Raw genomic sequence first — 18,446 nt, forward strand, 5'->3', positions numbered from 1 at the left:
TTGTTTGAGTACACTTAATGTTAAAAAGTAAAATCTGACTTTATCATTGAAATGATTTTTATATACTAAACTAAAATTCAATTTTAGCTGACATACCATAAACTCCCGAACTTGTTTATCATTACAAAATATCGAAATTGTTTATTACTATAAACAAACACTACAATCAATCTTATTCATAAGTCATCATTTAAGAATTTATATTAAAATTTCCGCAGACTGTTTACATGGAAAAACTTGTAGTTAAATATTGTAAATTCAAAGTTTTGCGTGGCATAAACAAGTTATTGTAGTTTGTTCAAAATTAGGTTATCTAGTATTTATTTAAATAACAAGTTACAGTATTTTTGTTCATATAGTTTAAAGTATAAATTAAAAATTTCAAGTGAAAACTTTTAATTTTGGGTATATAATATTATATGCTAAAAAAATTGTTTTGTATAACTTATAATCTTAGCTAAACAAATAAAATTTTCTAATCTGTTTAGGTTTTTAACACTTTATTAAAATCTACTACTTAATTTGAGGAGTTTTAAATTTACAACCCGATATAAAAAGTCAACTGGTTTGTAATATGCACCCAATCATTATAACTTTTTTAAAGTAAGCTTTTCTACTTGTAACACTTGATGTGTATAGTTAGGTATTTGACATTAAGCTGATTTCATTATAAAATATAACTACTAATTAATTAATTTTTTAAAGTTAAAAAACAGTATAAAACATTTATACGTTCATTTTGTTTAATCGACAAAACGTACTGAAATAAAGACACAATCATTAAAAAATAAAAATAAATTTAAATAGCGCTTGTGAGGAAAGCTTATTTACAAAAATACTTTTCTATGCGGCCTTACATAAAAACTTTCAAGAATCAAAAAGTTGATAAAGTTCAGATTTTTCTAATAAATCAAAAAATAAACTATTTCAAATAGACTAGCTTAAGTTTTAAACATTTCAAAAAAATTTGTAAAAGCACAATTGAAAACTGAAAGTTTTAAATATCTAAAATTTGTTCCTCAAATCCAGTTAAAAAGAAGGCAGAAAACCTCTAGAGACCTTGAAACAGAACTTGTTGCTGCGTGAAACTTTTGAACAATAATTATGACGTCACAGTTCATCACTCACAACTGAACACCAAAGAAGCATCGTTACTATTCTCGCAATACTTGGTAGCCTGCTTCTTTGCTTGTATTGGGTCGAGTTTGGTCGATTTGAAAAACCCTTCTTCTACTTCTTCTTCTTCGTTGTACGGAGCGTTCATCACGAAGACTTCTTCTGCAACGTCTCCCTCGCTGGTGTTCTTGGTGATCTTGCACTTCTCTCCCGAAGACTTCTTCGCGAATACTTCTATCTGGTTTTGCACTACCACACCGTCTTTCTCAAAACTGTTGCAAAAATTTTTCGTCAAGTATTTACATATTTTTCAATCGTATACATGCTCTAATAATTCGAAGAACTATTTAGGAACAAAATCAAAACAAAGCGTAGTTCAAAAAAAACAACTAAAATATTTACTTTGTGCTTTGCTTGTAATTAAAAAAGTATTTTACTATTTAACAAGCTGTATGAAATACCTTTAACATTTAAAACTTTATTATATTTTACAAAAAACACAAACCCGCATTGATACTGCACACAAGCCTCATGTGACGTCATAGTTATTTCCCTGCTTCCAATCAGCTTCGAGCTTTCCGCTTCGGTGGTTTTCGATACCACTGTGACGTCATCGAACGGTGATTCAACTTTCACCTGTGAACAGAGTTGGTAAAATGCTAATAGTTACTATGGTAATTCAGCAATGAAGCGTATAAACTTTGGTTTGTTTTAAGTTAGTAATTTCACGCTCGAGTAAACAAAGCAGAGCTTTTTAACATGTCTGCCTGTGAATTGTTATTTAGTAAAATATAATCAAAACTTGCATGTTTTTAGTTCTTAAATGAATGTAAAGTTTCGTATTATACAGACTCGAAAAACAACTTTAGAAATTAGAAACATTTCTTTAGTTGGTTAGATTTAAAATAAGTTAAACCAGCAAGCAGGGAGGAACTGTAAAGTTAGCTTTATGTTTTACCTTATATGAAGTATTTGAATTTAACTGGAAATTTATTATTTATTGCTAATGATAGAAAAGACACAAACTTTCATGTAACAAGCAGTGAATTGCTTCAACGAAGGATACCAATTCAGAGGATTTTCTTTCCAATGAAAGAAGATGTTATTTTCATCCGTGAAAATTGTGTTGTGCTCTTTAACTGGTGTGCTTTCTCTGTTTGTAATAATCATTTACAGTTAGAGAAAAACTAGCACTGAATTAACATTCAGGTCTAAAAAGTTTTTGTTTCTTCAAGTATCTTTAAAATAAAATACGTTTTATTTTAAGAACGTCTAGTTATACTGTTAAGATATTTTGTATAAAGTTTAAATGTTTAACTTGTGTTTAATTGGTCTTCAGTAGGTACATTTGTAAGGTTTAAAACATTTATAAAATATTAAAACAATGTCACATTATCTAGTTAACAGTTTTAAAATTAAATAAAAAATATTTAATTATTTAAATTGCTGAACTATTTAATTTTTAGACAACTTTATCATTTTCACCTGTAAAATCTGAAATGGTTGTCTAGTTGTTTAGCCTTCATGCAAGAGTATTTGTCGAAGTAAACGGGTCCCCTCATGTTAGTCAGCTCCTCTCTCGCCGGCAGCTCTATTGTGACGTCATACTTGCTCCTCCTGTACTTCAAAGACTGGAGGTACTCCTCCTCAGTACCCGGGTCGTCATCGGGAGCCACCAGCAGTTTCTCATCCCCGTTGTACGTTGCTGTGACGTCATAATTGAGTGTTTTACTTGTGTACTTAATAAAATGATTTTTTATTTTCAGTTTTCTAAATTTTCTTACTTCATGTTTTACAAAACGAACAAAACATGTTGAGAAAAGGTAAACAACAAAGTAGTTTTAGATGTAGTTAAAGTTAAAAGATAGATATAAATACAATTTTTTTTTGATTTGAAAGTTATCTTACGTTTTGTACCCTTTATATTCAAAGTAAACGTAGAAAAACAGCAATATTCAAGAAAATGTAAAACCATGTACTTTAGTTAAGTTAATGGTTAGTAAGTATTCAGCACATAGAAACAGGAAACTTTTTGAAACAAATAACAACAGGAAACTTTTTGAAACAAACAACAACGTTCAAACCGGTGAAAGTGGCGGTTTGGGCATCGCTGTAATCACAGGGAACAGGGACGCAAGATCCGGTGTAGGGACTCGTGAGATGATTGTTGACATACCTCCACCTCTGTATGTCCCTGGATTCCCTGGTAACCTGACGGATCCTCACCCCTGAAAGTTGCTGTCCCTCGCTCATCTCTATCGATGAGTACGCTCGTACTGTTGGGTGTAGTTAATGTTGGAAACATTGTGTATAGAAGTTTAATAGTGTTTCTAGAAAACTATCTTGGAGTAACTTTAGAGTATTGATTGATATGCATTAATTTATAACTTTATTGTCATTAATTTTAAAAGTTAGAACTTAATGAGTAAACTTAATGATGAACAAATTCTATAAAGTAGGTTCAAAGTATTGTTAGGAAATTATGTGGAAGAAACTTTATAAGATAACGTTTAAACTTTTTAGTTTAAATTTATTCTGTAAGAAAGGTAGTGTTCCAATTTACGCATTTAAGTAGTTAATAAATGCTTGAAATTTTATAACTAATTGTAAGTATCCAAAAATATCATAAAACATTTTGATTTGAATTAGTTTTAAACTATATGGTAAAAATAAAAAACATGAATGCAAAACAAAACTTAAAAAAATATGTTTGTTTTAATTAAAACTAACTATAACAAAACTAACAATTTTTTTTTGTTTTTAAATATAATTGTAATTAAACCAACAATTAATATTGCTATCACTGTAGTAGAATGTTAAAGTAAACGAACTTTTGGTGTAGCATATTTTTTGTATTTCGGTAGCCAGTGCCAGGTACCTGAATTTATCTACTTGAGGGATATTTGCTGAAAGAAGTGGAATTTTTCCCTTGCTTGATGCCTATAAATTACTTGTAATTAAATAATATTCAATTTTTTTAGTACAAATTTAACAATGTAAATTCTTAAAAGCTAAGTTGTTGTAGTTAAAATTTTACTATGTTATACATAGTAAATAGTGCGTTCATAAAACTTTTTAATTGTTAATATTTAGAGAACTTAATTTGCAAAAAGTTTTGCTTTTTCTTTATAACGGTAAACTTGAAAAAAAATTATGAGAGTTTTCAATAAAATTAATACTTTTTACTAACAGAGAGGTCTTGCTTTTCTCTCCAGTATCCCTGGTGTTCATCCAACATGTACAATCTCACTTTATTCTTCTCTTTTCTCAGTGCTATCTCGTTCTTGTAGAGTCGAACTCGAATCTGGATGAAATCTTTATTATAAGCTTTATAAGAAAACATTAAACACCTGTTCGAAATATGCAAATACATAATGTTTTTTGGCTTTAAAAAATTAATTTTACATTTTCATCTATAGATTTATAAATTTTAACAAACTAGATTAAATATATTAAACAACTACATAATAAAGAAAAAACAAACATTTTGCAACTTGAGCATCATGTTTCCTTGTCGATATTTACTTTCTATCCGGAAGATGGCGTAAATGCGCATCGGTTTCCTCTTAGTACTAAAAAACTCTTCATTCGACAACAAGTTTGCTGATTGGAGGCGTGTGTCGATGAACGGCACTGCTGTTTTTATCTGAACAAATATATTAGGTTTGAATTTGTTTTGTTAATGTAAACTAAGAAAACATTTGATAGTAAGTAATACTATTGAGTATTGATAATTTACTTTATACACCACGCGCTTATATTAAAGAGCTTACTATACAATTAATACTTATTTTTCAAGTACAAAAAGTGTAGTTTAAAGATGAAAAGTTAAAGCTAAGTAGATATTGTACCAACAAAAAAAAAAGTACAAACTGTTGTAGTTTTTTATAAGATGATCTTTTTGCTTATATTAGTTTGAAACAGAACATTTAAGTTTTGCACATTTGTTTTATAAAATAAAACAACTCACCCATCCTTGCACGGATTGCCCTCTCTCATTGAAGTAGGAGTTACTTTCCACGTCAACTTCCACAACCGCGTTCAGTCTCTCACTGACATGCTTCTGTGTACTCACAGGTCTGAACAACCTCTTCGTACTTGTTCTGTACTCCTGAAATTTCGGCATCCTCTGCAGGTACACATCCATGTACACAGCTCCACCGAAGTCCTTCGTTTCTACTATCTGTAATGAACTTTTTTTTAAAACTTAGTTGGTAAATATTTTATTTATTCTTTTACTAGTTTGGTAAGTTTGATGAAACCAATCGAAACCTGGTAGTGGAAAAAGCAGTATGATTTCTCTGTATTTTATTAACCAGCTCTTTACAACTATAGTTAATTAAGTAAAAAATTATTTTAATTATATTCTTAAACTAGCTTTAGAAGAAATAAAAAAAAATCTTAGATGACTACATAAATAAGTATTAAACACGTATTTCGAACTTATCAAATGGACTTCAGGCTATCATAATATAAAGATAGAATTAACTAACCTTAATCGTAGGAACAATTTTGTTGTTTTTGTCGTAAAATCTCAGTGGGACATGTCTGAGGCTGCCCACATTAACCGAATAATACCCCTCGTCGTCACTTTTGCCTAGCAACCTGGGTCCCCTCGCAATCATGACGTCACTGAGCTTTGTAAAGTTCCCCCCTGCTTCCATGATCATCACTCTGGTAAATTTGTTAAAATTTTGTCGTAATCGTTTACATGGCTTTAATAATCAAAAACTTTAAACTAAAATAAAATACCAAAACTCCCACAAAAATAAAATTAAACAATATAATTAATTTAAACCTTCCGGTGACGATAGTATTTTTTTCCTTGTTGCATTCCACACACCCACATTTGGTAACGACATTCACAAGTACTGTTGAGTTGCCTGAAAAAGTTAATTAGAGTGTTAACAATTGTTTGTCAAAAAAAAGTTTTATTTTTAAATATTTAAAAATTTTAGATTGTTGCCTTTAATTTTATGAAACTTTACGCATAAATTACATTATTATTATAATTCTAACGTAATAGAACAACTTTTATAAAATATTTTTAATAAATAATAGAAAAATAGTTTGTAATTTTCAACCTTTACAGAAAACTTCTCTTTCAATTTGCTCCGAAGCCCCGCAACATTCAAGGGGATCCCCCTTCTTTTGCGTGGGGCAGGTTACAGTAGGGCACGCCCCAACATTGATGACGTAATCACTCCCGTCGGCGCGTTTGCATGACGACGGAAGGACTATCTCGTTCACTATTGGTTCCTCGTTGCACGTCACTGTGACGCAACAGTTGTTCAAGTATTCATTGAAAAATAAATTACTTTACGAGCTGTTTTTTACGTTTTGAAACCACAAAAACAACTAAAGGAATAAAAAATACTGCAATTTAGCACAAACTAATAGCTGATAAAACCATTCTAAAATATTTTATTAATCAAGCTTAAATAAGTTAAAAACTTTTTAGAGTATGATGGTAGTTTAAAAAAAATCTTTAGTTTTTTTTTTATTGTTTTTAAGTTATGCTACTATTAATAAGAATGTTTAACAAGATAAATAATAGAGTTTAATTCGTTTGGTAGTAAAAAAAAAAGTCGAATTTCAATCGAGGTCATAATTAGATTATTTGTGTAAGTGTTTTTACAATCCAAACTATGATTAAGCATATAAATTAAGTGTCATACTAGAATAATAACAAATTTAAATTGTTATTATTATATATTCCTGTGAAATTGTTTCGCTAGGATCATTTTTTAACAAACGATTAAATTTGTATTTAGGTTAGTTTCATACTATATCTTTTATCAGAAGAATGTACTATCGTTGAATCAACAATTAGTGACACAGTTTTTTAATAAACCAAACTCGTTCTAACCAGCTGGGGTCTGGCAACCAAGTTTGCCATTGTCGCCATAAGCACACCTCTGTGTCCTAGGACAGTTGGTAGACGTGCAAATTGTCTTTCCTTTGTTGCACCTGCACAGTTTCCTGCACTTCTCCGTGTAGTGGGTCTCTCCGTCCTGAAAATTAACATTCGATAGTCTTTTATCTTAATTTTTGTATATTTCAACGTCCAAGGCTTTTTTGCAAGGTAACAAGTTTTGTTTCATTCACAGTTTTACAGACAAAGCAACACAAAAGTGCCCCTTCAGTGTCAGAATGCTTGAAAAGTTATAAAGTAGTTTTAAAAGAGAAATGCTCTGTAGAAGGTCATAAGTTGGAAAAAGAATCAAAGATTTTGTAAAAGTGTTTAGACCCTGAACAAAATTGAGCTAAACCAACATTAAGTAAATACCAACTGTGCATTTTAAACAAAAAACATTAAAACTTGTATATTAGTAGAAACCTTGTAACAGTATCTACTATAAAAGAAATATAAAAACAGTACATAAATATTTAATATGAAAGCCCTATAATAACATCCATTATAAACGAAGTACGAAAATGATATTCAAACATTTAATATGAAAACCTTAAGTAAATACCAACTGTGGATTTTAAACAAAAAAATATTGAAACTTTTACAATGGTAAAAAACTTGTAATAATATCTACTAAAAAAAAAAAATAAAAATAATATTCAAAATTTTTAATGTGAAAACCTTATAATAATATCCATTATAAACACATCCACATCCAGTGTCTTCAGCTACACATTCTCCACCTGATAGCAAGTACCCTTCGTCGCATTCGCAACCTGACAAATTAGTTTGTTTAGTATAAATCCAACTGGTTGTTTTAACTAACATCCTGTTAACTATTTTTTTGTAATAATTTGTAATAATGTTTGTCAAATATATTTGTTCGTTGTTGCAGTTCAGTGTTTAAATTATATTCTTTAAAAAGTGTTTTAAATATTAACTATAAGATCTAAGAAAAATAAAAGTTGAAGACTAAGATTTTTTCCTTACTCAAAGTTCTGTTCAAAGTACATGTTAAGATAACAATGGGTTCAGATGTGTTTTAAGATAATTGTATTTTTTTCTAAGGTAAAAGAATCAGTTGTAGCAATGGCTAAAAATAAAAAACATAAACATGTTATAACAGTCTTCAACGTAGTTTTAGGTAGTTGAGTTTAAATTAATCATAAAAAGAACTAAATAGTTAAAAAAAACTTTCAAAATATTTGTGTAAAACCTTCAACGCAGGGATCTGGACAGTTTTCCTCACTTCTCGGATCACTGCAAGTTCTTGGACACGCTGATGCACAAATACTGTAGTGAGAATTCCTTCCGCACGGTAGCGCTGTGAAATAAAATCAAAATTAATATCTAAATCAGTACGGTATTTGACTCTTTATAAACGCAGGTTTTTATTTTAAAGCAAACTTAGTTGTAAAAAAAAAAGAAACAAAACGCTGTAACGTTAAAATTTTTTAAAAGTAGCTTAACAGCTTTATTGATACAAACAAGTTATTTTAAACTAACGGTTGTCAAGCATGTCTCTCCAGTCGCAAACTTTAATGCCGAGTTGCTGACACTGCATCGCGTAGGTTTCAACTGACTTCACCAATGTGAAGTTCTCACCACTAAAGGCGCACATATCGTGTACACAGTTCTATAAAAAAAAATAACTTGCTGAACAAAAGGAATAAAACCAGAGTTAATGCATGTACTTATGTTAACAGACGTTGCAATGTCTGAAAAAAGAACTACTCTTTTAGGAGAAAACTTTTTAAGTTAACTAAGAAAGAAAAGTTTTTTTTACTATTTTGTAGAAAGCTCGAAAGAAATTATTAGATAAACTTACGACAACTTGAGATTTTGAATTTTATAACAAACAAACATAGAAATAAATTTCCGGGTTTAGCTGCTGGTGACAGAAACCGAAACAGCCATTTTCCTGGTTGATGATCCCGCACTGTTGCCCGTACCTGGCGCGTTGCGTCCACCCGCACGAATCTACAACCCCTCCTGCGTCCCTCTTGCATCTGTGACGTCATTGTCGTTACGTCACAATTGAAAGTTTGTAAAAAACTAAAGTCTATAACTTACTATTTAATATGTTTGAAAAATTGGAATCTTAGGGGTAAATTCAAATTAAGAAAAGTATAAAGTATACAAATCTTGCTTGTGTAATAAAATAGTTTATTAGTACTATAAAATAAATTTTTATAAACAAAAACTTTAAGTTGAAAGGAAATATTTAGAAGATATAATACACAAACTCTTTTTGTGAGTTGATCTGGTAACTATCTCCAAATAAGGTCATGTCTTCAGTTGTGGAGCCGTTTCCCCTGATGACAAAATCATCATTAGGATTTCCGTTCGCATTTCCGCATAAACCTAAATAAAAAATTATAAGTTTATAAAATTTTTAAGTTTTCAAAAGATAAGATTAGACTTATTTTTATTAAACAGACAATTATATCCGAAAACTTTTCACTTGCAATATTGTTTACAAACTAAATGCAAACAAAAACCTTCAACGGCCCCGGAATAATCACTGGAAACCCCAACTTCGAGCAAATGGTCCCCATCGTACCTGACCGTCAACCCGAAACTGGTCAGTATTCTCACAATGCGGCCCTGCAGCCCAATCTCAAGTCCGTGTTTTTGCAGGCTTCCCCACGGAAAATTGATTGAAACCCCGTTTTTCTATTGGTTTTAATATTGAAATTTAGTACATGAATTATGTTTTAAATAATTTTATACTGAATAATAATTGTTAAACCTGCAGTTTTGTAACGCACAAAATGGTAATAAGTTTATTTGAAGAAACGTTTTTATTTATTATATTCGTACAGCATTTAATTCAAATTAACTAGCAATTTTATTTAGCAAATTTAAAGAAAGCTTAAAAGAAGAACTAAGTAAGCTGTTAGTATCTAAACTTATAAACTATTTTAATTTATAATTAAAATAAGCTAAAACACGAGAGTTCAACAGAACTGTTGTTTTATTGTACCTTTTCATAATCATTTTCAAAAGAAACAATAGAAACAACATACAAGGATCCTAGGTCCCTTCCTGAGTTCGAGGACGTAGTTAGGAATCCTGACAGTAGCTTTCTTCAACCAGGTACCAATCATAACACCGAATCTGTACTCGTTCTCTGTCTGTTTGAATACAATTATTTTGTTTAATGTAAAACAAGAAATTAGTTTATAAATGATAGAATCTTTTGTTGGTATATGATTGCTAACCTATGCTTTTTCATTTTTAATTAGTTTATCTTTTTTTTGCTTTCAAAACTAACTTCAACTTTGAAATTAGTGAGGAATTTTCCTTCTTCTGTCTCCAATACATCTTCCCTGACTTTTACGAGATCGTACAAGCATTTACCCTGGTAATCGAACTGGGTTCCATCAAACGAATTGTAGTGGGGATCTCCTGACAGTGAACACCATCTCTGTTGCCCGTAGTTTCCTAAATAAATTATATTTTATTTTTTCTGTACTTGGAAATGTTAAGTTTTATTGATAGAGGAAGGTATCTATTATATAACTTTTAATACAAAACTTTGATAGTTGATTGGTAAAATTAGTTACTTAACTGTTCCGTCTTTATATATTGTGAAGCTTCTTATTTAGCTAAATATTATTTATAATTTATAAGTTTTCGACTAAAAAACCGAAATTAAGTATTATTTATTTAAAATTCAACGAAAATACGGTAAAACACATTTAAACACAATCTTTACACTTTATCTTTATTACGTTTACACCTTATTACATCTAAAATTTAAAGATAATGTAACATTTTGTCTTTTTCAATAAAAAAAAAAGTTGCAATTGTTTTTATCAAATCAAAAAGTAGGAATTTCATCAATCCTCGAAATATTAAACGCATATTAGTTATATTTATATGTTTAATTGCCTCAAACAAATCAAACCAACTGGAACAAATAGGCATTGCATCACTCCACGAAAATTACAAGGAATAATTATAGTTGTTTATTTATACATATTTTTTACTTAAATCAAACCAACTGGAACAAATAGGCATTGGGTCACTCCAAACACCATTCTGCATACAGACAAGTTCATGCTTGCCAATCATCGAGTATCCGTACGCGCACTCAACATACAACCTGTCCCCCTGCATGTACGGTCCCGTTGATTTTATCATCCCTCTCGTTGGCACCTCTGGTGTCGGACATTCCAGCACTGTTGGAAGTTTAGTAAGTAGTTTCATAAGTATGCTTGGTTGTTGTTTTGATACAACGAAATTTTTACTATTTGAAATAGAAACCTTGTTACAATACATTCGAACGTTATAGGATGTACTAAATGTTTTGTGGATAAAGAGCTCTATGATAAAGTTTTATATTATATAAAATCTGTTAATTTAATTAAAAAGTAAACTAGATAAAGTATAACACATATATAACATAGGAGTTCATTAAGTCAGTAGTATAGATAATGAAAAACACGGTTTAGTTTTAAAAAGAATAAAAACGCTTACGTTTGAGAGTTATATAAAATAAAAAGTACAAGCACCTTTAGTAATAGAAAAGATCTATACGCAACAACTGTAATAAAGTTGAACAATGATCAGTACTTACTAATCAGTATTGAAAACTAACAGAGACAGTCAAGTCCTTGTAGCAGGTATCCTTCTGCGCACGCACAAGTGAAACTTCCAATTGTGTTTGCACAAACTTCCCCTTCATCGCATATGACGTTGCTTGTTTCACATTCATTTATGTCTGAAAAATGATGAGAATTTTCATCTAAACTGTATTGTTTTTAATGTTGCACTTTGACAACTATGGGTTGACTTAAATTTAAAAATTAAACTATTTTTATCATTACATTACTTGTTTCACATTCATTTATGTCTGAAAATGATGAGAATTTTCATTTAAACATTATTATTTTTAAGGTTGCAATTTGACAACTATGGGTTAACTTAAATTTCAAAATAGAAATTTTCTTTCATTACATTACTTGTTTCACATTCATTTATGTCTGAAAATGATGAGAATTTTCATATATATAAACTTTATTATTTTTAATGTTACACTTTGACAACTATGGGTTAAATTAAATTTCAAAATTAAAAATTTTTCTTTCATTACATTACTTGTTTCACATTCATTTATGTCTGAAAAATGATGAGAATTTTCATATATATAAACTTTATTATTTTTAATGTTACACTTTGACAACTATGGGTTAAATTAAATTTCAAAATTAAAAATTTTTCTTTCATTACATTACTTGTTTCACATTCATTTATGTCTGAAAAATGATGAGAATTTTCATAACTTTATTATTTTTAAGGTTGCACTTTGAAAACTATGGGTTAACTTAAATTTCAAAATAAAAATTTTCTTTCATTACATTACTTGTTTCGAATTCATTTATGACTGTGAATGTATTAACGATATTATTGATTAACACCCGTATGTGTATGAATAAAAAAAAAACATTTACATCTTTTATAGCAAAAAGGTCATTGTTTTAAATGTTAGTCTTCGTCATTTACTAGATAAACAATCTACTTAACGACAAAACTTTGCCTTTAGTAAATTGTTAAACTTTTTTATTTTACCTTCTAAAAATTTTTCGTCACAAAAAAAAGTACAAAACATATAAATTTCAAGAACTCCATCACTTATTTAAATTTCAAACAAAATCCAACCATCACAGTAAGACTGAATTCTGTTGGACCAGGTACCATCAGGCCTGCAGGTCAATGTGTCGCCGGACATGAGTTGGAATCCTGGTCTGCAACTGAACGTGACCGTCGACCCGACCCCGTAACTCCCATCATCGCTTGATTGGGCGAATCCGTTGAACGGCGCGCTTATCCGGTCACATCTGATCTCTGTTTGATGAATTTTTTTGATTGTATGTAAAAACTGAAAAAAAAAATATTACGGAAAATTCTAAATATGTGATACAACAACAAATTAATGTCGTTGTCTCAATAAGAAGACCCGACGTGATGTCTATTGTAACCAATCTAAATTGCTAGGGGTAATTAATTGGGGATAGATATTTTTAGATAAGATAAATACATCTAAGATACTTAAAAGTCAACAAAAGTTTATTTACAAACATAAAGTAGTCACACGACACACTAACAAAACAACAGTTGAACACAAGTAACAAGAAGTATCTTAAACTAAAGAAAACAAAGTATTTCAGATTTAAACTTAAACATTTTATAATACAACATTTCGAGCTTTACCAAACACCTGATACTGCTACTGCTACTGCAAGTAAAATTCCGTTTTATAAGCACTGAAATAAATGTAACTCCTTTAAGTAAACAATGTTGTTTATTGTTTTAGAAAATTGTTTTAAGAGTTATAAAAATTGTTTTGGAAAAGCTTGTTTTGAAAATGCTGAAAAATGTTTTGGAAAAGCTTTTATTGTTACAAAAAATTTCATATTTATTCACAAGCTTTAAAATACTAAAATGAAATGTTAGTTTCATTACATCGTTTAAGTGCAATTAGACGTTTTATAAGTATAGTTTTTTTCTACATCATTAACAAAAGTATACAAGTTGATACAACATGTTTATCCTTACAAACTTCAAATTTGTTCAACGAAACTCGTTTAAGTATTTAATTCGTTTATTTTTACGTTACAACGTTCTAGTTTATTCAAAATAAACTCAAATAAATATTACAAACCGTCACATTGAGGAGGAGGAGCCCAATTTCCATCATTTTCACACCTAACACTCATGTCCTCCTCACTACCTTCGAACCCCTCCAAACACTCATACAGGACCTGGTGGTCGTCCAAATACGTGAAGTTGCCGTTCTTTATGTTAGGGGGTTCCCCACAGTCTATTTCTGTTTGTTTATTGATTGTTGTTTAGAAAGTGTCGTTTTAAATGTCGTTAAAAAATTAAAAGAGTACACTCTCATATAACTGGTAAGATGTTTTAGTTAATATAAATTCTCAGTGAGAATGGTTTTGGTATTCTAAACTTAGATGCATATACAAAAAGTATGTGTTTTAAGTACAATTATTAACAGTTTTATTAATTTTTAAAAATGTTCTCAGTAAGTTATTGTCACTTACAGGACTACAAAACTAAACTAAAAAGTTGTTTAGAAAAAAGTAACATGAAATTTAATAGTTTCAAGTTTATGTTTTTGTTTTAAGTTAATTTTAAAATTACTTTGAAGTGATATATATAAACCAAAAGATGCTTGTAAAATCAGTTAATTTTATGAAAATCTTGTAAAGTTTAACTTACTGATGCACTTGGGGGGATCTGACCAGTTGCCCTCAAAATCGCATATGACGTCATCGTTACCCTCCATATTGTACCCGTCGTCACACTTGTAAACAGCTGATTTCTCGTCGCTGGACAAAACAAACTCAGCGTTCTTCACATTCGGTGGATCCCCGCATTCGATCTCTGTTTAGTTTTTATCTAGTACACAAACTTCAAATGATAAAAATATCATTCTTATTCTAGTACGTTGAAGTTTTGTATTTGACTGTTTTTTTAAAGCTTTAAAAATGTTACTTAGAGTTAGAAGTATTACAAGTTCTAAAGTGTAGTATATAAATGTAATGAACGATTTATAAGTTTGTTATACTGTAAATAGCTTTAAAATTTATTGAAAGAATTTAATAAATATAATTTCTCCTCTAGAAGTTGAGATATTTTATTAGTTTCCGAAAAATCAAAACGTATAACACTGTAAACAGAATAAACTCTTAAGAACATAGTTTAGTGCACAGTTTCAATCTTAAACGGTCTAAGACGAAGCTTAATCAAAAAAACAACGTATATAAAAACAGTTTTAGCCAACTTGACTATAAATATTTTATGAAGTTTTTCAGTTGAATTAAGATAAATATTTCCTAACCAAAAGTACAAAAGCCAAAAATATAGTAAACAACAACTTGAACCCACCAACGCACTGGGGCTGATCTTCGTATTTGAAATCTCCGTCTTCATCGCAAACAGCATCATCGGATCCCACCAATTGCTTGCCAGGCTCACAAGACATAAACACCTGATTGTCGACGTTGAATTCTTCTTGCGTCACTTCATCGTTGTTCTCGTCTAAGATCAGCACTCCAGGGAAGTCAGGACGCTTGCACAAGATCTCTGTTGGGAGTTTTTGTTGAGCATTATTTACAAAACGTAAATAGGTATGGTATAATCAAATTAATGTTTTTATGTAGCTTTTTAGATAAAAGAAAACAAAAAAACTCACAAAATACTTGTTTCACTTAAATTACACCGATACGTATAGCAGATAAAAATAACAAGTTGGCAAGCGTATGAAAACGTATTGTGTTAATTGTTGAAAGTCTTACAAAGCAAAGCTTTTTTAGCTTAAACCACAAAAAATAGTTGACACATTAGGAAGTTTTGAGCAGCCTAAGTATTACAAATATTATAATGTTATTACTGTAACTTTATAAGAACAAGAAAAAGTTTTTGTTTGTTTAACTTTACTTGGCTTTTATCATAATTAACACACATATAGAACAAGTAACATAGAAAAATAAACTAAGGTATATCTTAAAAACTCAGAAACACTTCTTTTTGGAACAAACCTTCACAAACAGGGAAGTCATTGGAGTAATCGCCGGATTCAGTGCAAGTTACAGTCTCCAGCGAGGGATCGTTCATCTTGTATCCTCTCAAACAAGAGTACTCGATCGAATCTCCGATTGAATTGAATCCATCAACGTTCTCAGGATTCCTTGTTGAGTTGGGGACATCTGGCACTTCTCCGCATTTTATCTCTGAAATACAAGCTTGTTTTTGCAACTTAATTTGTTAGTTTTTGTTCTACTACAGCAGTTCTTTAAAAACTTGTAGTTTGTGGTTCTTATTAGAAGCTAAAAAAAAAACCACGAAAAATCTATTTAGATCTTAAAATCTCTTCACACATTTAGTAATTTTTACGCTTGTTTAAGCCTCAAGATGCGTTTGATACAAAAAAGATCGTAAAAAAAAACAACAACACGCACCTTCACAAGTAGGATATTCTTCAATGTCGAAAGTTCCATCCTCAGTGCAATTATAAGGTCCAGGGAATCCTTTCAACTCGTAACCTTCATCACAATAAAAAGTGACGTTTTCAAATACTTCATAATCATCAGCTAGCGGATCGTAATAACCGTTTGTTATATTTTCCGGCTGCTCACAGAACACATCGGAGTAATCATTTCCACTAAAATCAAAACTTGGGTCTTCTGTGTAAAAAAATATTAAAAAGGTTAAGGTTGTCTTTTTTTATAATTTTAATACTTTATCAATATGTTAATAAACATAAAAAGTTTGAAATTATTAATATTTTTCACGCTAAAAATCTAAATGGCATAATCAACCAAATTACTTTTACAATTAGGATTCGGTCCCTGTATTTCAACCATCCCGTCTGCCGTACAAGTACCGTTGGACGTCCCATTTACAATCAGCCCTGTGGGACATTTGAAGTGGACCACATCTCTGTACTTGATGGTCTCAACATTAACCGAACTGTTCGGACTGTTTGTCACATTCACTTGTTTGTCGTCAAACATCGGTAAGTCGCATTCAATTTCTGTGAGAGAGTTAAATAAAATAATTAGATTTTTGTATATGCTTAATTACTTAAAAAATACTTATTTTTTATTAGCATTGAACGTGGCCTGATTTTTAGTAAGTTGCAGCTGTAGATTTACTTAATACCAAAAATAAAGCATTTTTTCACAAACTACAAATGGAGTTATAAAGTCAGCACTGTGTTGACATTTTGTTTCAAAGTATTTGAGCAAAAGTTTAATTTGGTTCGGTGTATTAGAAATCAGATATTATATATTTCAAAATAGTATTTAACTTATAAGTATAATTGTCAACCTTCGCAAGTGTCGTCTTGATTTCTCGTATAACCTTCTTCGCATTGGCAAATGAAACTGCCAACAGAGTTCATGCAAACTTCATTTGATCCACAAACGTCTTCATCACATTCATTTATATCTGAATAAATGTTTATAAATAAAAACAGAAATAATAACATTTTATAACATCTATAACATTAAGAATTAAAAAACTTTGATTTTGTAAATTTCAGCACGTTAAACCTTTCAGAGTCTTACAGTCTACTTTAAAGTTGATATTAAAACATACTTACATAAATTTTGAATTATAAATATTCTCACCATTGCAAGTAGGCATGTCTTCGTGTACATCTAGTTGTTCATCTTCAGTGCAAACAGAAGAATCTGATCCGTCCAACAAGAATCCCTCATCACACTCGAAATCAACTACGTCGTTGTAACTGACAAATGATGGAAGTTGTATTTGTTCGTTGTTGTTTGTTGCTTTCATGTTTGCCATCATCGGCACTTTGCACTTGATTTCTGAGATTTTGTTTATAATTAGCAAACTTGAAAATTACACTTTACTTAATAACTGTAAGGTTCATTATTTCATGCATGTAAATAAAATGATTGGATATTCGTTTAAAACAAAAAAATAATTGTGAAAGCTTAAGTGGGTTTAAAGCATGGAAAATCCAATAGACTTGATTTCCATCTTGTTTTATGTAAATTTAAAAAACTTTTAAACTTACATTTTTAAAACTTTTAATTAAGACTTAACACTTTATATTAATAAAATTAACTTCGGCTACAGAATTATAAAAACATCCGAATACACCAGAAGAACAACCTATACATTCTCCTTTTGTGGGTGTAAAAGTTTCATCTCTCTGACAAACAGAAGTTTCGTCGCCAACGTATTTGTACCCCTCGTCACACGTCAGGTGTATCACGCTATCTAGCGGTAACATTTCTACAGATTCATCGAACTTGTTTCCTTTATCGTCGACAATCAGGATTCCTCCGTCGAAAATCGGGAGGAGACACTCGATCTCTGAAAGTTTATGAAACTAGTTGAAGAAGTTTGCAGTGAGTTGTTGACACTGATGAAAAACATGCTCGTATGTGTTTGTAACGAGTATGAATAGTTTCTGTACTTGATTGTAATTTTTATATTTTAAGCAAAGCTTTAAAACATTTGTTAGTTTTTTATATTCATTTATAATATGGTTTTTAAGTTAAAAATCTATTTTTGATTGTGCCTCGTTAAAGTTTAAAAAACTAAAGGTTATAAAAATATTTAGAGTTTCATTTTTAAGTATTTTTATATAATATTTTTTGTTTAGTATCTAATTAATAAGTATTCTACTAACCAATACATTGTGGAAAAAACTTCAATTTGAATCCTTCATCCAAACAAACAGCAGATTCACTTCCCACAAACTTGTGCTTATCATCCGGACATCCGAAAAACACTTCCCTGTTGTACGCGAAAGTAGGGTTTTCCCCACGATCGAGAACAACGCCCTGGTCGTCCAACACTTGCACTTTTTCGCCCAATCTCGGGTACAGACATCTTATTTCTATTGGTTTAA

The 18,446-nt window shown here is 30.3% G+C and overlaps 1 protein-coding gene across 1 annotated transcript in view; it reads right to left on the bottom strand.

The window, feature by feature from the left end:
* Positions 1-731: 731 nt before the first annotated feature.
* The window catches only part of LOC145835977 (IgGFc-binding protein-like), a 68,334-nt gene continuing 50,619 nt past the window's right edge, over positions 732-18,446 (bottom strand). The window contains exons 31-64 of the mRNA XM_082943750.1: positions 18,225-18,434; positions 17,702-17,905; positions 17,191-17,391; positions 16,889-17,008; positions 16,386-16,592; positions 16,018-16,242; positions 15,598-15,789; positions 14,945-15,142; positions 14,276-14,440; positions 13,701-13,865; positions 12,698-12,883; positions 11,637-11,759; positions 11,041-11,217; positions 10,308-10,477; positions 10,060-10,167; positions 9,532-9,706; positions 9,277-9,394; positions 8,895-9,039; positions 8,537-8,666; positions 8,247-8,354; positions 7,712-7,806; positions 6,986-7,130; positions 6,201-6,389; positions 5,915-5,999; positions 5,610-5,790; positions 5,087-5,299; positions 4,601-4,762; positions 4,307-4,420; positions 3,948-4,056; positions 3,201-3,392; positions 2,602-2,821; positions 2,143-2,269; positions 1,622-1,752; positions 732-1,388 (exon numbers count right to left, since the gene is read on the bottom strand). Coding sequence (XP_082799876.1) covers positions 1,121-1,388; positions 1,622-1,752; positions 2,143-2,269; positions 2,602-2,821; positions 3,201-3,392; positions 3,948-4,056; positions 4,307-4,420; positions 4,601-4,762; positions 5,087-5,299; positions 5,610-5,790; positions 5,915-5,999; positions 6,201-6,389; positions 6,986-7,130; positions 7,712-7,806; positions 8,247-8,354; positions 8,537-8,666; positions 8,895-9,039; positions 9,277-9,394; positions 9,532-9,706; positions 10,060-10,167; positions 10,308-10,477; positions 11,041-11,217; positions 11,637-11,759; positions 12,698-12,883; positions 13,701-13,865; positions 14,276-14,440; positions 14,945-15,142; positions 15,598-15,789; positions 16,018-16,242; positions 16,386-16,592; positions 16,889-17,008; positions 17,191-17,391; positions 17,702-17,905; positions 18,225-18,434 — 5,558 coding nt within the window. The 3' untranslated portion in view covers positions 732-1,120. The remainder of the gene's footprint in view (positions 1,389-1,621; positions 1,753-2,142; positions 2,270-2,601; positions 2,822-3,200; positions 3,393-3,947; positions 4,057-4,306; positions 4,421-4,600; positions 4,763-5,086; positions 5,300-5,609; positions 5,791-5,914; positions 6,000-6,200; positions 6,390-6,985; positions 7,131-7,711; positions 7,807-8,246; positions 8,355-8,536; positions 8,667-8,894; positions 9,040-9,276; positions 9,395-9,531; positions 9,707-10,059; positions 10,168-10,307; positions 10,478-11,040; positions 11,218-11,636; positions 11,760-12,697; positions 12,884-13,700; positions 13,866-14,275; positions 14,441-14,944; positions 15,143-15,597; positions 15,790-16,017; positions 16,243-16,385; positions 16,593-16,888; positions 17,009-17,190; positions 17,392-17,701; positions 17,906-18,224; positions 18,435-18,446) is intronic.

This window comes from Thalia democratica, chromosome 5 (assembly GCF_965202585.1).
Source record: "Thalia democratica chromosome 5, ktThaDemo2.hap1.1, whole genome shotgun sequence".
Lineage (NCBI taxonomy): Eukaryota > Metazoa > Chordata > Thaliacea > Salpida > Salpidae > Thalia > Thalia democratica.